This window comes from Canis lupus, chromosome 17, assembly GCF_048164855.1.
Source record: "Canis lupus baileyi chromosome 17, mCanLup2.hap1, whole genome shotgun sequence".
Taxonomy (NCBI): Eukaryota; Metazoa; Chordata; class Mammalia; order Carnivora; family Canidae; genus Canis; species Canis lupus.
In genome coordinates, this window is record NC_132854.1 from 17,257,577 (window position 1) to 17,283,561 (window position 25,985).

Consider the following 25,985-nt stretch of genomic DNA (forward strand, 5'->3'; position numbering starts at 1 on the left):
CCAGGCAGTGCTCCCGCTGCAAGTGCACGGTGGCCTGGCTCAGCACCTTCAAGGACAGCAGAGTGGCCACAGCCCCCAAAATAAGGCTCTCTTGTGCCATGCTTTTAAAGAACTTCATTTTAAAATTAGAGTTTGATTTTTTTCTCAGGAACAGCAAAATCGCTGTTGAGCTACCAAAACATATTTTACAACTTAGAGGAGTGTGTTCTGCCTTCCTGCCTTTTTTTTTTTTTTTTTTTTCAGCTGTTACTTTTAAGAGAGAACATTTTGCTTTACAAACGAGAATGGAGGCTTTTATATAAAGGAGGAATTTTTCTGCTTGTTATCATCTGGGCATCGTCTCTATTTTTTTTATCATGTCAGAACTTGCTTAAAACATCTTCATATGCAAACTGTGCAACCACACAGGAGTTTAAATGTTCACAGTTTCAAACCTGATAGAAAATAGAGAAACCAAAAAATAAACCAAGTCAAATCATTGCAATGCAGAGAAAAGCTAACTTGGGTTCACCTTTCCACCAGGAAGAACCCTTTATCTGCACCATCTATGTAAGACAGTCAGTAAAAGGGATTCACAGCACAAATTGTTCTGTTTAGCCGCCTACGGCAAATATTGTCTTTGTCCATCAAAATATGTGTGCTGATTAACACATATCATACCTACTTTAATAGGATCGCTATGATGTCTGTGACTTTTCAAAATATACAGCACAATCATATGTTAATGTCTGCAAAGAAATGTTTGTATATAAAATAGCAGGATTATCACCATGTAACACTATACCTGTAGCTGGATTATCATGTGATTAATGTAGCTATTTTCCTAATGTTTCTCTAGAAATCTCATTAAAATATGGGAGCTAAAATAACGCAGAGTTAAATATCATGCTTGGGAATTGATATACAATTTTCCAAGTACAGACACATGTTCTATTTGCTTACACAAAGATCAACTGACAGATTTTGCAAAACCAGAGTTGCCCATTTCTTAGGGAGTTCATAGGGCGTGATCGTCTAATTTGCATTAGAAGAGTAGAGGAATTTAACCTTCCCTATTTACCATATAATTAGGGTTCATCCATTTACATGGAAGAACAATCCTATATAAGAAATAGATTATTGTGGTGTTGAACAAAAGGCACTTTCTACTCCCTGGGAGCCCTCACTGCCTCTCCCCCCTTGCCCTCTAATGGATTACCTCTATTTGTCCTCACTTTCTACCTGCTTTCTGATAGCCTCCCAGGGCCTTTATCATACAGAAACTAGTCATCTATGTATCTGTCTTCACTACTCTACATGTGCCCCAAGGGCAGGGAAATTGTGGGTGCTGTTCTTCAACCAAGTAATTAAAAAATAAATTTTAACTGACCTGAACTGATATAATAAGTAAGAGAGCTTAGGTAGGTAACAGCTTAAAATGGAATTCAGAAAATTACAAGTGGTTCCTATGAGCATTCTGGTGGCACAATTTATTATTCAAAGCCTCCATCGTAAATAGATCATTCCAAAGGTGGTACAATTTGATCGCTTTATCCCTAGGCCTGACTTTTTAAACTAACTTTCCTCTCTATCAATTCTTTATCTCCCAGGAAATGTCACTGCAATTTATAGTACTCTTTACATTTAGCTTCTCTAATCTTTTCAGGCATTTGAAAATTGCTGTCAGTGATAGCTAAAATATGCCACATTTTGAAAAAACATTTTGATAGACATACACCTATATACAGTAGGTACTTCACTGAGAGAAATGGTATGCTTTAAAATAAAGTGAAAGCAACAAAATGCATGTTCCACACAATAAACTCTGGTCTATACATTACAAATTGATTTCCATTGGCTCTAGCTAATATAACTTATCAGCTGCACTCTTTCACAGAAAACATAAGGGTGTCTTTACATTACACCATTTAACTTTGATCTTACTTAAAGTTATCTGTAAGCAAACCCTGGCCAAAAAAAGAAAAAAAGTTTTTTTATATTTCCAATCAAGGAGTAGCCAGTTATTTATTGAATACCTCCTATGCTCAAACACTGTGCTCTGGAAAGTACAAGTATATATTTATGTGCCCTCAGCTACCACATATCACATAGGCAAATCCAGGAAACAAAAATTAAGTGACTCATTTTAAATGATACAAGACAATAATTTAAGAGTCAGGAGAAGACAGAATTTGATTAATTACCAAATAATAGACAAACACTACACAAGCATGGCAAAAAGGAGAAAATAGGGACTGGGTAACGGGACAAATTCATGAAGAGTAATTTGAGCTAAACTGAATTTTAGTTGGTAAACAAAATGGGGAAGGACAGAACAAGCCTTGTCATGAGCATTAGCAAATGAAATGGGACACAGAAAGAAGAGTAAGTTGAGTGAAATAGGTTTTATGAGACAGAAATTTCTAGAACTTGGAATTACAGCAGTAAGATAGTTTCAGTTCTTGAATGTCAAGTCAAGATGGTGGATATTTATTCCCAGGCCATTGGAGAAGTAAACTGACTTTTGATCGTTTAAGGCTTAAACTTTAATCCAGTGGTTCTCAAAGTGTGGCCTAGATAGATACCTTTAGTGTCAGTATCACCTGGGCACTGGCCCCATCTTTGATCTACCAAATAGAAATTCCCAGGAGGGGACCCAGCAGCCCCCATCTGAACAAGGCTCCTGGATAATTGTGATGCACACTCAAGTCTGAGAACCCCTGCTCTTAGTAAATTGAAATAATCAAAGCCAGGCATCTGATCTATCATTCTGAGGACAGTGTCCACCAACAGCAACCAGTGAAAACAGCATGAAGGAGGAAGTTTCACGGCCAGTTCCAAGAAGACCAAAAAGAAAAGAAAGAAAATGTTTTTTAAAAGATTTGCTATTTGACATTTAAAAGCATTTCAAGATCACCTTTTAATGTTCTATTAGAGTTTCTCTCTTAGAAGCTTCTGATAAAAGGAAATTAAAAATGACTAAGTCTTACAGTGGGGATTACAGCCTACTGGGTTTCTCTCCTCCCCTGAATAAGAAATAGGAAGATTTCTTATCCTGATACATGTGTCAAGAGGGAATTGGGAAAAGGAGAGCTAACACATACTGGAGACTTCGGTCAGGCTGTTCACATGCATTATGCCATTTAAACCTCATAAACAACAATACCATGAGCCAGGCTATGGTACTGCCCTTTTATATAGAGAAAACTGGTTCAAGGAGGTAAAGAAAACTTTAAAATAACCATTCAGTAAGTCCAAAGGTTCCCACATAAGCAGAATGTATGTTATTCCCAGTTCACTTGATGTTTGAGAGATTCTTCAGAAATCTCCATATTGCATATATAATGAGGATAATATTCTGCAAATCTTTAGCTGATTCAGTTTTCTTTGCCCCTTCATTTGTCTTCCTACAGACGTCTACCTCCAAGGCCATGGATATCTGACCTCTTTAGGAGACAAGTCTCCAAAGCTGGATGAGGGGCCTGAGGCCCAGCCAGGAAGACAAAAGGTGACAAATCCATCCCTGCCCCCAAGGGTCTCTACGAAGAGGGGAGGTACTGAGAGGTTCCCAGTATTTCCCAGTTTCTCCTCTCTGATCTTCGCAACAACAGAGAAAAGCCAAAGAGGGATTTCTAGCCCAAAATCTGTTTAGGAATCTGTAAAGAGATTGCCTGGTGGGCTGCTGGCAATGACCCTCAGCTTGGAGGTGAAGATGTTCAGAGGGAGGGCTACATCCACATCTCTGGGGCACAGGTCTGGCCCAGTGGTCTCCAGGGTTGCACACCAGAAGGCTTGTCATGCTCCCACCACAGCTGGTGATCAAAGCTACAGGGGGACCAGAGGTCAGGTGAAGAGCAAGCCAGTGATTCACGAGGCCCACGAGGCCAGAAAAGACCAGTATCAGGGTGAATACTCCAGGAAAGGGGATTACCAGTTCTTTCCCAAGCTGCACAAGAGCAGATCACAAAGTATACCCACCCCAGACATTAGCAGAGCAGGTGAGCTAAGCCTTGGAGATGGGAGGAACCCAAGGAAATGCATTCTTCCCCCTTGCTCCCTTGTTATTCCCTACACACATCAAGAGATTGATTTGCTTCAAAAATGTATGCAGAAAGGTGAAGGGGTGGCACCTGGGTCGCTCAGTTGATTAAGCGTTTGCCTTTGGCTCAGGCCATGATCTCAGGGTCCTGGGATGGAGCCTCATCAGGCTCTCTGCTCAGCAGGGAGCCTGCTTCTCCCTCTCCCTCTGCCTCTGCCTGCCACTCCCTCTGCTTATGCTGTCTCGCTCTCTGTCAAATAAATAATCTTTTAAAAAACATATACAAGCTTTATGGTATGCGAGCCACTATTCCAAGAGCTTTGTAAATGTTAATTCATTTAATACAATCACAGTGATGAGTGGAAGGGATTGTTATTATCCCTGTTCACAGATGCAAGAATAGAGGCACAGACAGGATCCAAAAGACTAAGGGATAGCGCCAGGAGCCAAAGCCAGTCTCTGCTCAACCCCAACACCAAAGCAGGCTGCCCACAAGTTTGTTATCTAGAAGAGCAAAACTAACCACACTGAATTTTCAACCAGACCACACCATTTTCCCCCTATGGGTTATGTGAGTGAAGAACCAGGGAGTAGGAGGAAGAAATGGAATAAAACAACAGGGAAAGAAATTACATGTCTGTTCACATCAGAGTTGCAATGTACGTATATTTTCAACTTTGGGGGAAAAATGGTGGCAGCTCACATACTTCCTAAAAATCCCCCAAGAAGCCTGCAAAACAAGCCTGTTACTGGAATGAGGAATGAAGACTCACTGGCATGGGCGTTCTTCTCTTACCTCGTGTAGTTACCCCTGGAAAGTTGAAATACGAAGCACAGGTTAGACAGTGAAATCCAAAGACATACTATTTCTCTAATTTTTTAAACTGGAAAAAAGTCCAATTCAACAAATGTTCTTCAGTTAATGTTGAACTCCCCACCCCACCCCCAACATCCACAAGACTGGAATACTGACCCTCTTCCACAGACCAAAGCTTAAAGCCCTTCAAACTCACGGAGCAGGGAGGGCATAGCTCCCCGCTCAGGAAACATCTGATGCCCTAGCAGACGCAAGGGCAAAACTAACACCCAGAACAACAGAAAGGGAAACCAAACGTAGGCTGGATAGAATTCTTTAAGTTAAACGCGTTGTTTTCAAAAATATACTGCAAATTTTAGGATGAAAATGAGCGAACTTAACATAGGCATACAGAGTTTTGAGGCTTCCTGCGGTTCCATTAATTATTTTTTTCCCTATTGAGACATTACCAAATGGGCCCCAACTAATGGTGACAAGAGCTCAGTGTCTGATGGGCAGTAACATGGGACACAGAGCCCAACGAGGTGGCAGATGTGTGGTACTGACCACACTTGATCTGAGATGTGGTTCAGTTTTTCAAACCTAACATGCCATTGAATAGGTCCTGGGATACGGTGTTAGTACAATATCTGTAAAAAATGATTCTTTCAGGGAGGAGGAAAAAAAAAAAAAAAAGAACAGTGCTTTCAATGTTCAGTATCCTTTACATCTGCTGCTCAGCTGGAAACACTGTTAAAAGGCCATTAGAACCTTAAGGTAACAGACCTCGAATGCTATGAAAGCCACGGAGCAATTTGCTGTTTGTGTTAGGAGTACCAGCCCCAGCTACTTCCTTTTCAAGGGCTGAAAACAGCTTCTGTCATGAGCCGTGAAAATCAATTCCACAGTCACCGGGCTGAGATGTGGCTGAAGGTGGTACACCTACGGGCTGACGCTGCACAGCAGAGCCTCCTTCTGGGCATCAGTGGCACCTTCCAGAAGTCAGGGCAGCGGCTCCCTGGCGGTGCCTGGGAGGGACCCAGCAGCAAGGGACTTCCAGCAAGCTTCAGGCTTATTTCTCAGGACACTGGCTCTCTTTAATGCTTAATTAGGTTAAAATCAGAATCGTCACCCCGAATGAAGATAGCTTCAGGAAACGTGGAACCGAGGAAAGCCTGCTCTGGCTTATTTGTATTCCACCTTTCTATTTGGCCTGATTATAGCAGTTGTGAGTGAGGCTCGTTTTTTCCTAATGATACTGTTTCAAAGCCTTTCAGAACAGAGCATTTATAAAGTTTTTTTTCAAATACAAGGTCATACTCTTGAAAATAAATATTTCGGAGGTATAAGGAGAGTTTTCGAGAGTTGTACTTTACAAACCTCATGGCTAGAGAGGGTAAAATTCACTTTGAAATGCATTATGGGTTTTTCAGGTACAGGAATTTACCCTTCCAGCTATAAAATGCAACCTTAGTTACTGCAAGGAATTAAGATCATTACAACCCACATTTTTATTTATACTCAACGCTTTGTGAAACTGAAAACCTTTCTATAATTTAGGGAGCATCTTCCAGATAAGAGTAAACTGCCACTCTTAAATCATAGCAATCAGCTTACATTTATGCATGTAACTTCCTATAAGATTACTTATCTTTACATCAATAACCCAAGCTGAGAAATTGATTCAAAGTTAATCTGTTAAATTACTATAACAACAACATGAGAAAGTGTAACTTTATGGTTTTTTGTTTTGAATCTTTGATACACCTGACTTGCTGTTTCAACTGGCATTTCGGTGTGATTACTCTATACATATTTTCTTGACTAAGTTTAAAAAGAAAGACTTAACAATTTTTATGTCTATTGTACAAAATACATCATGAGGTTCTGATTTTAAGAAATCTTCAAGTTATTTTTTTAAAAGAGAAGGTAGTAATTGAAAAGGGATTATCCATAATAGTTTTGTTGTTGATAACATAAGATTTGCCATTTGTAACCTATTTTGTATTCAATTGAAACTGACCTTTTATGAGCGCCATGTGGTAATATAAGTGAAATGAATATATTCTTTATTGCAGTCATATAAAAAGACTGGCCTAAGCTTTTAACATAGCACTTGACCTCCTGATGTCCAAATACCCCCAAGTCTATGAAAGAATATTAAATAAGATACCACATAATCAAATGAGTAGTAAAAGTACAATAAAAGCCTTTCACACATTAGCACTTGATAATGTGAAAGTAACAGTAAACTATGTTACCTAACTTCAATGTAAATATACAGCTGGAGAGAAACTGTAACAGATCAAGTAGGAGTGTTCACAAATCCTACATTTCCACATTTATTAATACTTCATAATTACAAATTCTTATTTTCCAAATAGACTTCCTAATGTCAAAGATCATTTAAACTCTTCAAAAACGTGTGTTTAAACTTTTGCTGTAAAAGATGAAAAAGATGTCAGCCATTTTAAATTTTACCATTTTTTAAGTTTTAAAAAATTCGGACATAGAAGAAAATAGGATAAGCAAAGAGGCTAAAGTATTTTTAAAGTATTTTCTTACTTTTTCAGGAAAAAGTTAAGGCCTGCCATCTTAAGATATCTATAATATCTAAAACCATAGTGGCTTTATTCAAGTTCATTCCAAAAGGGCTACCAACTTGGAGCTATGCTGACCTTTTAAGAAAATAAAATTTGAAAATTATTCATTTTGTTCAAAAAAGAAGACCTCAAAGTGCTTTCTTTGCAAAGAAAATATTTTCCTTCACCTCACTGCAACCTTAAGGAGAAACACCTCTAGTTCCCTGAAATTCAGCTGAGGAGTAGCTGTCCTGGGGGCACAAAGAGAGGAAGCCAGTTTCTCAGGAAATCCAAGAACTGTAATAAGGAGCAAACACACTAGCCGGCCAAGCCTATAGAACACAGGTGTGCATGCCCTGAATGTATTATGCTATATCTTTAGTTAACCGTGTATAAAATGAAGACTGACCAGTTCTAAATGTAGTCTCCTTGCATAAGAGTCTAGATCAAGAGGGAAAAAATGGCTAGGTCTGCATTTGGGAGACTAGTGCAGGAAAATCAGCTCAAAGTGGGGAGTAGGGAGATGGGATTACTCTACACTAGAAATGTTCTAAATAGGACCCCCCAAGGATAAGTCATACACCCAAAGAAAGCCTGCCACATTAACAAAGAATAAAAGGGATCCTATGATAAAAGAAGCAGAAAAAAAATTCCCAGTTCCTTTTAACGTGATGCTGAAGTTCACTCCTACTGCAGCTGGGCGCTTGCAGCTGAGTTGGGCCCCTTTTGTTCCACACATAGGTGGTTACGGATTGAACTGATCCAATCACTCTCTTTCCCTTAGGCCCCCTGGTGGCCAAAGTAAGCATTTGAACGAAGGCCCAGGCTATGGGGGAGGGGGAGGGTGCAATTTTAAATAAGGCATTCTCTGGGTTAGGATTATTACCTATGATCAAGATGAGAAATAATGGAAATCATTGCCCACATTCGACTGTATACCCTGACCAAAACCTGTGTTTAAAACCACAGTGAATGCACTCAGAGTGTGGTCCCCAGATACTCAAGAGATGGTGCCTAACCAACAGCATCAGCATCACCTGAGTGGGACCTTGTAAAAAAAAAAAAAAAAAATTGCAAATTACAGGCCCACCCCACCCAGGAAGACTAAATTAGAAACCCTGGGGGTGGGGCCCAGGCATTCATGTTTAACAAGCCATCCAGTAATTCCAATGCAGGATAAAGTTTATGAACCACATCTTTAGCCAACTAGTTCCCTTCCCTGGATGCACATCAGAAATACCTGGGAAAACTGAAAAAGAAAGGAAGGGAAGAAGGGAGGGGGGAGGACAGGAAAAAGAGTGTCCCATCTCAGACCAATTAAATCATAATATTTAAAGATGGAATCCAAGGTTTTTTCGTTGTCATTTGTTTTGCATTTAAGTATCCCACCTGGCTCCAGGATAGCCCTGGCTCTTTCCAGCTCCAAAGAGCCAAACTGGTAAATTTTCAGGAATTTTATAAGCTGGCTGTTAAACTGTTAGTAGTTTGAAATCTGTCACGGTGGGAATATTTCTATACCATAGACATTGGCGAATGCTACAAATCAGGTCTCCCCAAACCCCACCCTCCTGAAAGCCAATTGCTAAGCATGTGTCAGTTCACCAGGGGCCAGAGAAACAATGGACTCAAGCGAGAATGCCAAATACCTAATTTATTCAGACAAAAGTAGTTACTCTCAATTTCCCCATTACTCCTCAATTCCTGGGGATTCTTCTGAAGATTACCAAGCAATTCAGTGCCCAGACTTAAGGAAGGTGGACATCAGCCCATCTGAGAGAGTAGCCATGACTAGCCCAAGTCAACAGCTGTGGCTCTTTTCCTTTCTCTTCCAGGCATGAGAGCAGGAAGCAATTCTCAAATGAGAGGGTGGGTGAATCTGCTGGGGGGCTTAGGACAGTTAGCGTGTCTCATCAATGAGGAGATACACATGGTTAGAAATAGCCCCATTGTGTGCCTCTGGGTGTCATAATGAGGCTTTGACTCTTAGGACAGCTGAGCTAAGAGATGGAGAGAACCTGGGATCCTGATGATTGTGTTAGCTTCCCACTTTCTCACTCATAAAACTGTTCTGTGCTGGAACTTAGGTGGAATGATGGCTCTCCCTGATTGGGTATGCAAGCCGATTCAGGAATTTGTGTGACCTGCTGCCACAAGTATCTTAAATGACACAGATGATTTCAGGCAAGAGTTTCAACCGCTTCTCCTCTTTAAACCCTTTTTATTGAAAATTCTAAGTAGCTGGAGTAAAGTTTTTAAGCTTTTTTCTTTTTAAGGTTACCTCTTCTCTGATGACCTCATTCACCCCTCCTTCTCACCTCTTAACTTCATATTGTAGCCCTAGGCATCTATTTCATGCTTCAGTATGTACATCAGCCCCCATCTATCCTCCTTGCCTCGGCCTTTAATGATCTCCTCTCCATTCCATCCTGTTTATGGTGCCTGACCGATCTAAAACAATACTTTCATCTTGTCACTTCATTGCCAAGAATTCAGGATGATGACCTACTTCCTGCCACATAAAACCAAGGGTTTTCAAGGTCCATCAAAAATATAACCCCACCCTATTTGTTCAATATTATTTCTCACAAATTCTTAGTTGATCCCTTTCTGTAGCATCCTCCACATGTACTACTTTGCTTACGAATTTAACCCCACCCCAAATGCCTTCTTTCATGGCTGTTTGTCAAATGCTACCCATCATTCAATGTCCCTGTGATGGTTAATTTTATGTCAATTTGACCTGCCTACGGGATACCCAGAGAGCCTGTAAAACATTATGTGTGGAGGTGTCTGTGAGGTTGTTTCTGAAAGAGAGTAGCATTTGGTTTAGTAGCAGGAGTGACCAGTGTAAGGGAATATCATCCAATCCACCTGAGGACAAATAGAACAAAAAGGTGAAGAAAGAACAAATTCCTTCTCTCTCTTCTTTAGTCTGAATATCCATCTTTTCCTACATTGGGACATCAGAGCTGCTGGTTCTCCAGCCTTGGACTGAGACTTATATCAGTACCCCACCCCACCCCCGGGTCCTTCAGCCTCAGACTAAATTACACCTCCACTCTCCTGGATCTCAGCTCACATATGGCAGATCATGGAGCTTCTCGGCCTCTATAACCTCTGGAGCGAATTTCTATTATAAATCTCCTCATGTTTATATATGTATATACCTGTATCTATATCATTTAATTTCATTAGTAAACCCTGAATAATATAGTCCCAAGTAAATTTTACCTCTTCCTTTTAGCAAGGTCAAAAAAACTCTCATTTTGTGATTTCTATCACTACAATCAGAACATATTTGGTATTGAAACCATGGACATACATTATTTAAATATTAGAAAATGAAGTAACCTTTTAATTAATTCTTCATCCTGGTAAAAATTTTAAGACTTTTACACTACCACAAGACAAAAAAAAAAAAGTGACTTAAATTTCAAAATGACACAGTTGATTACATAGATTTTTTTTTTTTAAGATTTTATTTATTCATGAGAGACAGAGAGAGAGAGGCAGAGACACAGGCAGAGGGAGAAGCAGGCTCCACGCAAGGAGCCCGACGCAGGACTGGATCCTGGGGCTCCAGGATCACGCCCTGGGCTGCAGGCAGTGCTAAACCGCTGCGCCACCAGGGCTGCCCAGATTACATAGATTTTGATAGCACTTTACCCTCTAAGAGTGAACAACTCACCCTACCCTATTTGGGAAATCCCTTTCTCTCAGCCACATTGATATCCTTAATGCTGTGCTAGTTTTATGATGTTGAGTTTTGTTTCCACTAAAAAGCACACTTAAACTATGTCAGTTATTCACATGGCCTTATAAAGTAAATGAATGTTTATGGGATGCTTATCTTTCTCAATCTCTTGCTCTCAACATATATAGACGCCCTTTCACATTGTCCATCACATGTCGGATATTCAATGATTCACTTTTGATTGATTTGTGGTCTGTTGGTTGTGTCAATTTTACCTCCTAAATATTTATTAATTTCAACTATAATTGACATACAATATTGTATCAGTTTCAGGTGCACAACACAGTGATCTGACCTTTGTGCACATTGCAAAATGATCACCGAAGTCTAGATACCATCCATCAACATACAGATTTAATATAATATTCTTGACTATATTCCCCATGCACCATTACATTCCCATGACTTATAGTGTACATTTGTACTACTTGATCTTTTACCCATCGCACCCCACACCTCCTTCCCTGTGGCAACTACCAATCTGCCTTTTCATCTATGAATCTGGGTTCTGTTTTGTTTGTTCATATTGTTTTTTAGATTCTGTATGTAAGTGACAGCCTATGGTATTTGTCTTTCTCAGTGTAACTTGTCTAACTTATTTCACTTAGCTTCTAAATACTTCTTGCTTTCGACTTCATTCCACTTCCAGTCACCACTCTAGTTCAAGCTAACATCTTCTTTTCCTGTATCTGCTTTTGCTCCTCTTCAATCCATTCTCCACAGAGCCACCAAAGTAACATTTCAAATCAAGTCCAGTCTCCTGATTGAAACACTTCAATAGCTGCTCACTGCCCTGGGCTGAAGGCCAAAGTCACTGCAGTGAGCTCCAGGGATTTCAGGGTTGAGGAAGGAAAGAGACAGGACCATGAGGTGGCAGCAGGACACAAAGAACTTTATTTGGGTGGCACTTTGACAAGTTGTAGGGGAGGGGAAGTCCCTCATAGCTTGAGGGCTTGCAGACACAACAGAGGAGCCTCTACCAGAAGGGGAGGTGGTTCCGGAAACTCCCAGAAGTTGGGAGAAATCTAGGCAATGTTGCTCAACTATAGGGTTGAGAGGGCAGCAGCTTGAGTTTTTTGTTGTTTGTTTTTTTTTTTTTAGGTCCCAGATTTGTCCTATAAATGACTATCAGGAGTTATGCAGTTTTACAGGGTACATACAACAGGCAGGCTCTAAATGGTTAAAAGTCTATTTGGGCTGTTTAAAACAACCAGATGTGTAAAAACTTGAGCCTAGCACCCACAGGCTTTAGAGCTAAGGGTTCATACTATGATGAAAAAGTAAACCACCCAGGGTCACCATGCCCATGCCATCTTTGGACAGAGTATTAACCTGACCCACAGGCTCTCTCCTAGTTCCCTAGTCCACAGGGCTTTGCATTCACTCGCTGTTTTCCCCCGGTTCTAAAACTCCTCTCCTGCTCTCACAGTCTTCTAACCATAGAAGTCCTGACTATGTCCTCAAGCTTCAGAGCCCATTGCCCATTTGCTCTACCTCAAGGAAGCATTCCAAAACTAAATTCTTTCCTAGAGCCAAGTACCCTGGGGCTTGCCCCTATCTCAGCCATTCCTTGTGAATGGTGCCCTTAATGGCTGCTTCCCTGCTAGGATTAAAATTCCCTGTGGCCCTCTAGACAGCACCTGGCAGAGTGGATTATGCATAGTAGGTATACAAGAAATATTTACTGAATGAAGAAAAAAAAAATGCCTAAAGGGAATAGAGAATGAATTATAAAAATAAATTTTAAAAACCTGGATAATGTGTAAATGTGGAATCGAATTTCTATTTTTGTTACTAACTGGTACATTTGTTTAAAAAATATTTTTCATCCAAGGTTATTAAAAACTCTTAAATACTTCCATTCAGGATTATTAGAATTTTTAAGCCTTTACCCAAGACTTACTGCTATGCAACCTTTTATTTACAAATATGCCATCCCAGGGAGTAAATTAAACTTTCAAAGGGTATCATGTAAATAACTTTCAAAGGGTATCATATAAATAACTGAAAACTGAATAATACTGAAGATATCTATGAAACTACTTAAAGTACAATTATGTCCCAGCTAAAGAATTCAGTAGAGCAGAATTTGGTCTGCAAAGTATAAACACTAAGTTTAAAAGAATATTCAGTATTCTATTTATATTGTCAAGAGGACTGGCCTTGCTAGAAGTCTTTTGAGAGATGTGAATTAAGGGGGGAAAAAACAGTCTTAAAATGTTACTTTGGTAGGCTTAAAATATAAGATTAAGCTAATAAACTATTTTATCTGTAATTTCTTTACTACAATTTCTATCCTAAACTCCTATTTCTGTACAAATCTAGTGAATGAATCGTAGGTCACTTTGGTCTAAAAGTACTCAGTAACTTTGTATTTTGTGTTCATAAAACTTACCCATAATTGTAAAAGAGCATTAGTCACGCTCTTACATAAATTATAATGCAATGTTTATACTAGAATATTTTAAAAGATATAATGCTGTATATTTTAAATCACTTTTGATAGCAGCTTACATTTCTACTCACCAGCAATTGCTATGTGGTCCAGTTAAAAAGATGTGAGTTTTATGTAAAAAAGTATATCAGTCAACTCAAATGAACTCTTGTTCTCAATGATGACATATTATCCTCTAATTAAATCAGCTAAGACAACTCTGTTTGCAAGGATCATTCTAAAATTAATTCCCAAATCAAGAGTTTAACAAGTGGCACTCCTAATAGCCCAGATTTTAGATTGCTTTGATACCTGGAATTAATGTGATTCTTTTAGACATCTAGTGACTCGATAAATCATAAAAAAAAAAAAAAAAAATTGAAGTTCAGCTAACTCGTACCTCTCACACTCTTCTTCGAAAGCATTTTAAAGACATCAGCTAACTCAAGAGAGGGCAAAAAAATCAGAAATCTCTGAAGTAGACAGTTAAATGGAAATTAAATAATTTATTTCAAATGAGGATATTTTATGGGTCTGTAAAAGAGTAAGAGTTACCAAACACTGTTTTTCCATTTATGTGGTGATATCTACATGCAAATTGAAAAAAAAAAAAAGCGTTAATAGCAAATGTATTAAATAAGTTAGTTTGCTAGGGGAACAGAGGGAGGGAAGACAGGTTCCCTGGGAGACCCACCAAAGAAAGAAAAGGACTCTTGGACAAAGATGAGGTAAAAATGAAGCATTACATATTCTGAAATTTGAAAGCAATAAAGAAGGACTGGAAAAAGTCGCTGCTAGATCAGCAGAGTATAATAGAATATTCTTTTCTTAATTTGATTTTGGGGTAGACTTTCAGAATGTTAAGGTAAATTCATATTAAAAAGATGAGAAAGAGTTTAATGCTTTAATATCTACCTGTGTAGTGCGGCTCTCAAAACATCTGAGACACAAAAAGGGACAAACACTGATAAAGCAATTATATTTTTTCCTAATCTGTGAAGATAAACTTCCCTCCTCCCTCTAACCCCATGATAACTTCCTATAGCAAGCTTTGTTGCACTAATCCATTACTCATGTAGGCCTGGTACACTGAAAAATACCAACACATGTTCTTTTGTTTGCATCTTTTATGTAGCTATGTAGAAACTTTAAAAAAAAAAAAATCAGGAAAATGCATAAATACAGGAACAATTTAGTGATAGCATGGCTAATTCCTGAGAACATAAAATTCAAAGTGATTTTGAAAAACTGTACATGTTACAATAGAAAAATATTCAGCACAAACTGTGAGGGAATACATATGGTGACTGATAATACCAGGCTATATACCTAGTAGATGAAGAAAGAACTGACTTTGCACACATTCATTCATTCAAGAAATATAGAATGGCAGTGGGCAGGATTAAGCCTAGGGCTCCAAGACCTGGAGTCAGAAGGCCTAGGTTGGAATTCCAGCCCCATCACTTTCTAGCTGAGTCATCCTTGGGCAATTATTTAAGTCTCTCTGCTACTCAGTCTTTTCATCTATAAAATGGAGATGATGGCAACATCTACAAAATTATTAAAAGGAGTCAATAAGGCAGTCTGTAATGTTTCAGAAGCAAGTAATGTTTTAGAAGCAAGTAATGTTTTTAAATAGGTGCTGGGCACGTAGTAATTTCTACATAAGGGATTGTTAAATACAGCTGCATTAGGTAACCAGTGAAAAAAGTAGACACATAGGCCAATAAGTCACCATGCGTCAACTACAAGGACTTATAATTAATGACTCCAAGAAGCCTCCATGCATGGTGGCACAGTAGGCATAAAACAACATTCCCTGAATTGCCCAGTCTTTTAAGCAGATGTTCTTTTCAGTTGTTGAGTTCTTTTAGAAGTTAAGAGCCATCAAGATGAGTTGGGTTGGAAAATGAGATAATATTACGGATGTTCAGAGACAAGACTGGAATGTTTCATACCTACCTACCTTGGATCAAAATAACATTCCTAACAAAGAACCTGATGATCCACTGCTCAGTATCTTCCCAGAAGATAGAAGAAAGTAGGCAAGCACACTGGGAAAGCTTTGGGCTAGTTATCTGGAAATTTCGATACCACAAGAATTACTAAGTATTAGAATGGATTGCTGCGAGGGGCTCCTGGGTCTTCCCCTTTGGAGGTCTTTCAAACAAGGACAGATGGTCTATCTGATCTGCCTGGGATGGCTTAAGATCAGGGCTGAGTGAAGATTAATGGTACAACCTGCCCCTTAAAGGCCTCCCAAGCACTTTCTGAGAGCATGACTTTCTATATTACCCATCAGGGCCCCTCACCTATTGAGTTTGAAGAACTCCCTTTTATCCTAGAATAGAAAAGGGCAACACTATTTCACAATTGTGAGTTCTGAGTAAAACTTTAATAATGTCACGATGAAACATAATGTCCTTATTACTTCTCAGTTATTTTACCAGGCAAGCTACCTGCAAATATCTTTCAATTAGTAACAGTTCTCATGAATCTAAATTATGAACAGCCGTTCCTTTAAATCCACGTTTTCTGGCAGACTGATGGCATATGCCATTTCTCAAGTAAACCATTAAAAGTCCATATGAGGAAAAGGATGAAAAGGGAGTTTAAAGAAAGGATAACCACCATATACTAGATAATGAAATGTAAATAGTATCAGGAACTAGGGAAGAGCAAAAGAGTGTTTTCATTTAATATTGGGACATATTTCCTAGGCCATTATTCCAACAACATGGAGCATTGAGTAGTTCAGTTTGAAAATATATTTGTATATATACATATATATATATAAATATATACCTAGTATACAATTATCTTTTACTTCATTTGTTTCCCTATCAGATGTGCCTCTGACCCCACCATGACCTGTATTTTGATTATTTCCACCGGCATCAAAGCACACCAGGGTTAAGGCAAAGTCAACAGTACCCTTAGTCCTAGAAAGTGACTTTAACAAAAAGTGCAGGTTTTAGAACTTAATGGCTAATTAGTGAACCCTGTAATTGTCAAGAGGTGGAGGGAAAAGGAAAAAAAAAAAAAAAAAAAAAAACACCCTGTAGTTAAAAATCTACCAAAGGATTTATTTTAACCACTGGAAAGGTTTTCATGAAAGTAAACGGTGAATGCAGAAATTATTTACCCTGAAAACCTTCCTTTTGATATTAAGGAGATTTGCATCACGCTAAGGATGAAGTGCAGTCTCCTGAAAGTCCCATAATCCACTAAAGAATATTTAAAAATACTAAATCCACTAAAGCAATTTAAAAATACTTAACTATTTTCTTCTCTGAGATATCACATCTGAAATCAAGCTGGGAAATATCTGTGTTTAAAAGATACAGTTTGAAAAAGCCCAGATTAGAGGAGAAAAAAGTTCCTAGAAGTGAGCCATACTATAGAACCTTTTTAAAAGTTGAATTCCCTGAGATTCGGGGTGGAGAGAGAAAAAAAAAAAAAAAGCAAAGTTGATCCTTATCAATTAATTAAAAAGAATGAAATAACAGTAGACAAAGGGGAAGGAGAGTTAAGAAATTTAAGGAGCTGTGGGGGCAGTCGCTCTCTATTCACTGATTAACAAATTAAGGAGTTCTGGAAAAGGGAGCGTAAGTGACAGGGATAGAAAAGTAGTCCTCGAATTCACCCCGGGTCCCGCCTCCGGCTCAGCAGAGGCTGGCAGCGTCGGGCTCAGAACTGAAAGGGGCTCCCTGGCTGCGAGGCTCGCGCTGCCGGCGTGTGTAGGGGCTCCCCCTCCCCCCAGCGCCTACACGTACGTACATGTGCTCTTTGCGGAATAAGTGAAAACCTTCCCCTGTAGAGCCTGTGGATCAACCGTAAGGAAACAGCAATTCCGTCGCATGTCGAAACCGTGCGGCTCGAAGATCTCTGCAAAAAGCCCTTTGCACTCCCTCGCCGCCCGGCTCCCCGGCCAAACGCAGAGAGGCGGGCGGGAAGGCGGCGCGGGGCTCCGAGCATCCGAGGGCGCCGAGGACCTCAGCGGCCGGGCGCCAGCAGCATCCCCGGCCTCTCGGCGCCCCCCTCGGCCGCGCTCTCCCGCAGCCCCACGATTCCCTCTCCCCGACACGTTTCATTCACAGAGCCCCGGAGCAGCTCCCCTTCGGTTGGAGCTAAGAGCCGGAAAACGCGCACTGGGGCTGCGGCGCGAGTCGTCGGAGACCGAGCGCTGCCCGCACCGCGGCGCCCGGGGAGGGGGGGGGGGCCTGGAGCCGCCGCGCAGGAGGGCTGGCGGGGGGCACGCGGGGCCCGGGGCACACCCCCGAGCGAGCCACCCGCTTCGGTGGGCGCAGCTTCTGGGAGCCGGCGGGCGGGCGACGCCGCGCCGGGTGCCGGGTGCCCCCCGACCCACGCGCGCCCAACCGCAGCCGGGGGACCCTCGGCGCCAAAGCCCGCCCCGAACCCGAAACTGGCAGCCCGGGAACTCCCCCGAAGCAGCCGGGACCCGGCGCCCCCCGCCCCCCGCAGCCTCGCCCGCCCCCGGCCCGGGCGCCGTGCGCTCCGCGTCCCGGAAGGACCCGCAGGGCCGAGCGGGCGGCCAGGGGGGCCCCCCGCGTGTCTCCGCCGCCCCCGCCGGCCCGAGCGCGGCAGTGGGGAAGGCGCCGCTCAGACGGTGGCGCTGGGCAAACTGCGGCCGCACTTCCTCCAAGTTTGCCTGAGCGAGAGGCGCGGGGCGGGCGCCCCGCTCGGCGACCTGCCCGAGCCCGCGGCCGCCCCGGGGTGTCCCGGCTGCCCGGCCCGAGGGGGCGCGCGGGAGGGAAGGAGGGCGCTCCCGCGTGTGCACACAATGAGGCGGCCGAGACGCGCACCTTCCCCGCGGGAGCAGCCGCCCGAGCATCCGCCGCCCGGCGCGGGGGCGCGGGGGCCCGGGGGCGCGGGGGCGCGGCGTCCGGGAGAGCCCGCACAGAAAGTGAACACCGAGAACTCAGCAACAGGGGGCAGGGAGCAGGGGGGCGCCGGGCGGCCGCCGAGGGCTGCAGCCTGCCGGGCCCGCGCGCCCGCGCTTACCTGCGATCTCCTGGTAGGGGATGTCCGCCAGGCTGAATCCCTTGGCACCGTACGCCTGGCGGACCTCGCCGCAGCTCCGAGCCTTCACCTCCGCGCCGGCCGGGAGGGACAGCAGCAGCCCGGAGAGGGGAAGAATCACAGCCCCGATCCAGGAAGGCATGGTGCAGCGTGCAAATCCAGCTCGGTGAACCCCAGGGCCCGTGCGCTCTTCACCTTGCCCCTCGAGCCGAAAGCCCGCCAGAGCCAGCGGCGCGCTGCTCGCCGCTGCCCAGCGTCACCCCCTTCCGCCAGCCGAGGGGACGAGCCGCGCAGCCCTCTGGACCGCGCTCAGCAAACTTTTATAAGCCAGATGGAGGATGGCAAGCCAACCAGGGCTGGCTGGGAAAGCAGCCGCCTTGCTCCTTTAGCCCCCCAGACCGAAAACGGTGCAGTAAAAACGAGAGAGCGAGAAGGCAAAGAAATGTTTAAAAAGCCACCATGGGTGGGGAGGGGGGGGGGCGGGGGTCAGGGCTGCGATCCGACTTCCGAGCCGCAGAGTCGCAGAGCGCGGCGAGCTCGGCTCGCCCGAGTGTGCAGCGAAGGTGGGAACGCGCGCCGGCTCCCCGGAGAGGGAGGTGGACGGGCGAGCGCGAGGGTGTGCGCGCGTGTGTGCCGGGGCGGGCGCGGGCTCTTGGGGACGCGTGTGCGTGGAGGTATGTGTCGGGGATGCACGGGATCCGGGGGAAACCTCAGCTTCACACGGGCTGAGGGAGCCTCTGAGAGTCCTCCTGAAATAGGGAGAGAGAAATCCCGGAGACAGACACAGGAGGCTGGAGGGAAGGAGAAAGGAGGGGAGAGGGAGGGAGAGGGAGAGAGAGACAGAAAACGTGCTACACGGAGCTCGGCCGAAATTCACAGGAAGAGTCAAAGGCAAAACCTGGACTGGATCTCTTGCTACTCGGTTAGAAGAAAGAGGGGGAAGAGGAAGCGGTTCTATTTTCTCACTCCCTTCACATCCTTCATGCTGATCCGAAACGTTTCCTTTAATGATAGAAGTAAGTAATGTAAAGTATTCTAAGTCGTGAACCTGTGTGGTTATCAAACGACGCTTTTGTGGGCTTAGATGACAACGCGATTCCAATTGTTGCTCTAAAGAGGAGCAAGGATTTACGACCTACTGAAACACAAAGCCCGCGTAGAAATAAACATATAGGGGCACCCCTGAGTTTCAGCACAATCATCGCTGTAACTGTCTCCTCTCTGTTTAGCTTTGTGTTTTATTTTCTAAAGACAGTCGGGGCACACAGAGACCGGTAGCTCTTTTATTATTTCTGGGGTTGGGCTCATAAATTTCACCCTTCTTCATTTCAAATATTACATAATCTTGGATCAGGAATCCTGATGATTAGATTCTAGTGGGTAGAGGGACAGGAAAGCTAAGGAGAAGAAACACAACAGGGAAGCGATGGGAAGATGAGGGAGCAGGGGTCAGTGGGGTGCACGGAGGAAGATACTGGGGAGGGGAGCGACTTCCTTCCCTCCCCCCAATCTCACACATTGGGCTTAACATTTTCTTCCAAGTTAACAGAATTCTCAACTGGGGAATCGATTCACTTTCCTCCCATCTCACACTCAAGCGTTGTGAAATGGAATAAAAAATGAAAATTCAGGGTAGGCTAATTTCTTATTGACTTTCTTATGTTAATGAACTCTGCTAAGCAGAAACTGGTGTGAAGACCCAAAGTTCCTGCAACTACTAAGGTACTTTAATCCAAGAAAAAAAAGAAAAAGAAAAAAAAAAGATACTGTTTACTCACTTCTGTGGCCAAATGTATATAGGTCAGTGCATTACCCAAAAATTACTATAGGATAATGTCCAGTTGTATGGAGCTCACCTATAAAGCTACACACAAGTGTTTTTCTGATGATGGCTGTTAATGACCAGAATGACTCATGAAATTTAAGTCATTCTATTATCATCACAACACATTAGGTACATCTTTTTCCTCTCTGATTAATTCCTCCTTTCTTACTCCACTGAAAAGACTCTCAAGTTTAAGATACAGCTTCATTTAAGCCATGGAAATGCTTAAAAATATAAGGCTGACTTGTTTACAAATTGACTTTCTCATCTTCAAAACTCCATAGCTAAACATTCTGAAAACAAGAGACACATATGTGTTTTCTCTTAAAACGTTAACACATTTTTTGTCTTCAGGATATTGTGCTGTCTGGCCTTAAGTCACTGAACTCATTTTCCTCAAAGTCTGAAATCAAGATGAGAACAAAATATACTCTGGTATCTTTGCAGAAAAAGGATAACATGGGTATGATTAGAAATTGTTGTGACCAAGTCATTACTTCTATGATAATTGACATGACTTCATCCAAACTTCTGTTTCTATCATAGCCAGGTGATAGGCATTGCATACTTCTGAGAAAGGGGTAAATACACGCATAACCTACCTTACTGTCTCATAGTGCGACTTGTTTTACTTTACCCTGACCCTAGCAGTACATAGCAGATAATGCAATAAAAAGAATGTTTGAGGTTAAGGAAAAATAGGTAAAAACACGTATAAGTGGTTTGAATTATTTTAAAATGAATGAATCATTAAGTATGGAATGAGCAATCAATGCAACTATATACAAAACTAGATTATTGTATATAGTTCCTACACTTATAAAATGACCTGAAGATTTATGGCAAGGCTAGTATGTGGAAAGAATTATAACTTAATTAAATATCAATAAATTACTATAATCCCATCACAAGGATGAAACAGCGGAGAATAGGGTTGTGAGCTCCAGTCAGACCAAAGAATTAAGTCACCTATTGGTCCTCTCGGCCCCTACTAGGTCCACTTGTTGGGTAATGGAATGTTTGAAGTGGTGTAAGAGGGGCAAAGTCAAACTTTCCAGCTAAGGGCAACAGCACCGTCTTCATGAGGTATTGGAATGAACACTGAATGACATGCAAGTTCATAGAAGAGACTAGAAAGAAGAGAGTTCGTATTATTACGGAGAAGTTGGCGTTTGATTTACATAGAAAAAAAAAAGGTTAGCCAAAGGACTCAGACTCTAGCAGTAGTGTTTATATTGTATGTAATAAGAAACAAGACATTGAAGAATATCAAACAGGGGGAAACAAGCACATAAAAGTAAGAGAAAGGTAAGAGAGAGAAACACATAGAGCTCTGCCATAACGGTAAAGGTTTCAAGTGACTGAGACCAAAATAGGAGGATAGTGAGTAGAAAGAAGGTAAAGGTAAATTTTACAGAAGAGATTAGCATGATTTGGTCTTTGGCTCAGTACACACACATACACACAAATTATGAAGACTTTTTTTAAAATTGTGAGTCTCATTGAGAAAATATTTATTAGAATAATAATATTCTTTTATATGCAGCAGTTTTACATACCAGTTGTTTTTCACAACCCCTTCTGGGCTTAAGATAAATGGACCTTGAGTTGTAGAGGGAAAGGACTAACTAAGTCTTGAGGAACAGCCATAAAGCAGAGCAGCCCAGGGCCTATCTCATTGTCAAGGGCTCTTCCTTCCTGCCCTTAATCTGATTGCATCTGGGGTCATTGTGCCTGCACCAAGGGATGAATCACAACTGGCCTTAGCATGACAGTCCTTTCCTTTTTCTATTAAATAATGCAAGGGTGCATAAGATCCATTTCTGGCCAATGAGATGTAAGGAAATTTCTGATGAACATTATTTTTCCTAGTTAAAGGCCAAGAACTCTAGGAGCAGAAAGGTCTTTTTATCTCAGCCTCCTGCCCTCTTAAGCTAATTGACCATCTGGTGACAAAAGACAAGACACTCCTAACAGGCAAAGAATAGAGGATGGAAAGAACCTAGATTTATGATTTCCTATTTGACTCACCAAACCTACCCTTGAACTGCCAACCTCTGACTTCTTGTTAAATAATTCATAAATATCTTTGTAGTTTATGCCACTGTCAGTTAGTTGGTTATTCTATTTACAAATGAAAGGAATATAAATGTATAGAGCAAACTAAAGGAAGAACAAGACAAGTGAAGAGACAGGGGTTAATTGCAAATGTAAGAAGAGAACAAAATTAGGTAGCGCCACAGCATCCAAGTTAGGAGATTTTCAGTTATGAAGCAAATCACAGTAGACATCAAGGACAAAGGCGGAGAAAACGACTTGGATAATGATAATGAGACTTACTGGAAACTTCAACAGAAACATTTTAATAAAACAGTGGTGTGGATGCCAGACCACATGGAATCATATATGAAGTAGATGGATAGAATATGGAGAAATCAAGGAATAACACTCCAAGTGGTAGCTCCAAGTGGCAGAAGGAAAAGGACAGTCAGGGAATGCTTTCCAGAAGAAGCTTCTAAGGAAGAAAGAGAGATTAGATATAGAAAGAGATTGAAAATCACTATGATATTAGTTGGTAGGTTGATTTTCAACATTTCTCTTTTTTATTTGCATTTTGTAAGTTTACTACAGGAAATGTGAGTTCTTTTTTTATGATGAGAAACATTACTTTAAAATAAATATGTCACACTTTCAACAAACGCAGATAACATTTGTGGTCATGTTTTATAAAGGGGCTTTACCATTATCTCATATATGCAAGGCAAATGACTATTAATACTTTTCTCCATGAGATAACCACTTTGCTCTGAAAGTTTTTGTTGTTAACTGTTGGAAAACTTGAAGTAAGACAAAAAAGACACAATTACAGAATTTACTATTCTTTTGCTCAGTTATACCAATGAATGAATGAGAAACAGCATGAATTTCAGGGTTTTTTTTTTTTTTCCTTTGTGTATTTAGATCAAGTAGGACAAATAAGTTCAAATGAAATCTCATGAAAACAAGGGAATGGTTTTCAAGTGTCTATTCCATGTCTTAGCCTGGCACAAATCAAAATCACTTAGTTAACTTGCCTCTTGAAAAACAGAGCCTGTAATGAAAAAGCTGTCAGAAATTTAACAACAGTAGCTCTGCCCGGTGCTTGGATAATGGGAAGGTTGCTGTGTTACGGGGAAAGAAAAGGTAAACTTGGGTGAATGATGACCCAAAATGGTGGTGAAAATAATGTTTTATTTTTCTTACCAAGATTTATATCCAACCAAATTGCAATACTCCATTTAGCATTTATTGATCCTTAAGAGTAAACCTAGTATTAATATAAACCAATTAAAATTTTATCTTTAGGGTAGCCAAGGACCCTCTGGGTTGCTAATGATCTCTTGGAGAAAGCCAAACACTAAATGCCAAGGGACAACAGATTCTTCTTGTCTTAAAATGTTCTTCAAATGTGAAGCCAGAGCTACTTGGCTTCAGTGGAGGGAACTGTGTGACCTGGTTATTCAGATTTTTGCCTCATAGTGATGTCAAGGATTAGCCAAGAGAATTGAAAGAGCTCTAATTATTTAATTAAATGTAGTTTCCATATATGCTGAAAAAATAGACAGTGGAAGTATTTCATGTCTTCTTAAGCACTACCCATACTTACCTGAAACATTACTGACAATCATGAAGAAGTTATAAATAGAAAATATATTAAGACATTACAATGATTTAAAATGCTATTTTTAATTTTTTATATTATTAATGACCCAGGAATCCACTCTTCATTGATTCTAAGTGAGATTTATACCTAGAAATGCATCTTAGGTCATAAAGTACATTTAAATAATCAAGTAACAAAATATTTACTTTCAAAAATTGGTGTTAAGACAACTTTCTGCCTCGAAAGAATCTTGGCAAATGTAATACTGGCTAAGCACCATTTTATACCATCATTAGAAAAGCTTATTGTACATAAGGAAGAGAGTTTCATTTTGTTTTATGGCTCACAATATTAATAGATGCCTTCAATAATGTCATTATTTAAAGCTCTCATGTTTTTGAAGTATTTCCAAATGAGATATGTAAATGTAAAAGAGTGACACAAATGAAAATCCTATTGCAGATTAATAAACTTGCATTTTTGTAGTTCATAAAAGAAGAACATTTAACCTTGTCTTACTTGCTATAAATCCAGATATTAATGTTATGAGAGATGATTCTGGAGCTAAGCAGTAATTTGACATACCTAGATTATTGGAACCATACATCTTGGTAGTTGCTTCTTTAGTTCTTTGTTTTTGTGAAAGATGAATGAAACTTTGCATAGTTTTCAGATCACCTGGCATCATAAATGACCTTCCTGTTCTTTTTTTAAGTTTTTTTTTAATTCCAATGAGTTAACGTACAGTGTTACAGGTTTACAAAATAGTGATTCCACACTTCCATACATCACCTGGTGCTTATTACAAGTGTACTCCTTAATCTCCATCACCTGCTCCACCTATCCCTCCATCCCCTTACCCTCTGATAACCCTCAGAAGCAATGACCTTCCCTAAGACAAGTGCAAGACAAAACAAGATTATTGGACAGATAAGAGCTCTTCCCGTGTTGCTGATTTTATCAATGGAACACCTTAATTTTCTTTATTATAATGATTTCTCATATTAAAAAAAAAACAAGTTAATCACCTATTGTTAATTATTCCAACATTAAAGAAGCAGTATTATGACAGACTTGTTTTTGGAAAAAGTTCATGATGAACCCATAAAATGTTGCTATTTTTAACTATTTTACTATATGTAAGTACCTGCTTTTTAAACTCTATAGAATTTTGACTTAGAAGGACTCTACTCTGAAGGAACAGTAATTTTCTCATTAAGCTTTTTTTTCACTTCATGTCTCCACAAAAGAGGATCAAAATAAAATGAAAGTTACTTAGAAAAATAAGCTACAAAATTGCCTGATTGATTAGAATCAGAAGAAATCCAGGTTCATACTTTGATGTGAAATTACTTTTAATAACAGGAGGCAATCTAAATATTCTAAAATTCAATAATAAACATATTCAAAGTTTTTAATTTGGAGAGTTATCAAATAACTTCAAAATACAGTGATTAAATTCATTTTATTTTAAGTTAGCATAGATACTGGTAAGAAATGGAAAATGGAAATTTTATTTATTTATTTTTAAAGATTTTATTTATTCATGATAGACAGAGAGAGAGAAGCAGAGACACAGGCAGAGGGAGAAGCAGGCTCCATGCAGGGAGCCAGACACGGGACTCCATCCCAGGACCCCAGGATGACGCCCTGGGCCAAAGGCAGGTGCCAAACCGCTGAACCTCCCAGGGAACCCCCTGAAATGGAAATTTTAAATAGAGTCTGCTTCATCAACTTCTTGTTGAGGGTTACACCTTAAAACAGTATTGTTTATTTCCGTGGAAGGCTGATGGAGAGGTTAGAGAAAATGCTCTTGAGGCCAGACTGATCAGGTAACTTTTCTCTATTCAGTGGCTATAGTCACAAACATCCCAGTTAAAAACTATACAA

The 25,985-nt window shown here is 40.9% G+C and overlaps 1 protein-coding gene across 2 annotated transcripts in view; it reads right to left on the reverse strand.

The window, feature by feature from the left end:
- The window catches only part of GPC6 (glypican 6), a 1,088,426-nt gene extending 1,068,972 nt beyond the window's left edge, over positions 1-19,454 (reverse strand). Inside the window, exon 1 of one of the 2 annotated variants that reach the window (XM_072782620.1) lies at positions 18,610-19,454. In XM_072782620.1, coding sequence (XP_072638721.1) covers positions 18,610-18,769 — 160 coding nt within the window. In that variant the 5' untranslated portion in view covers positions 18,770-19,454. The remainder of the gene's footprint in view (positions 1-18,609) is intronic. The other variant, XM_072782621.1, reaches the window with a different exon arrangement.
- Positions 19,455-25,985: the final 6,531 nt, after the last annotated feature.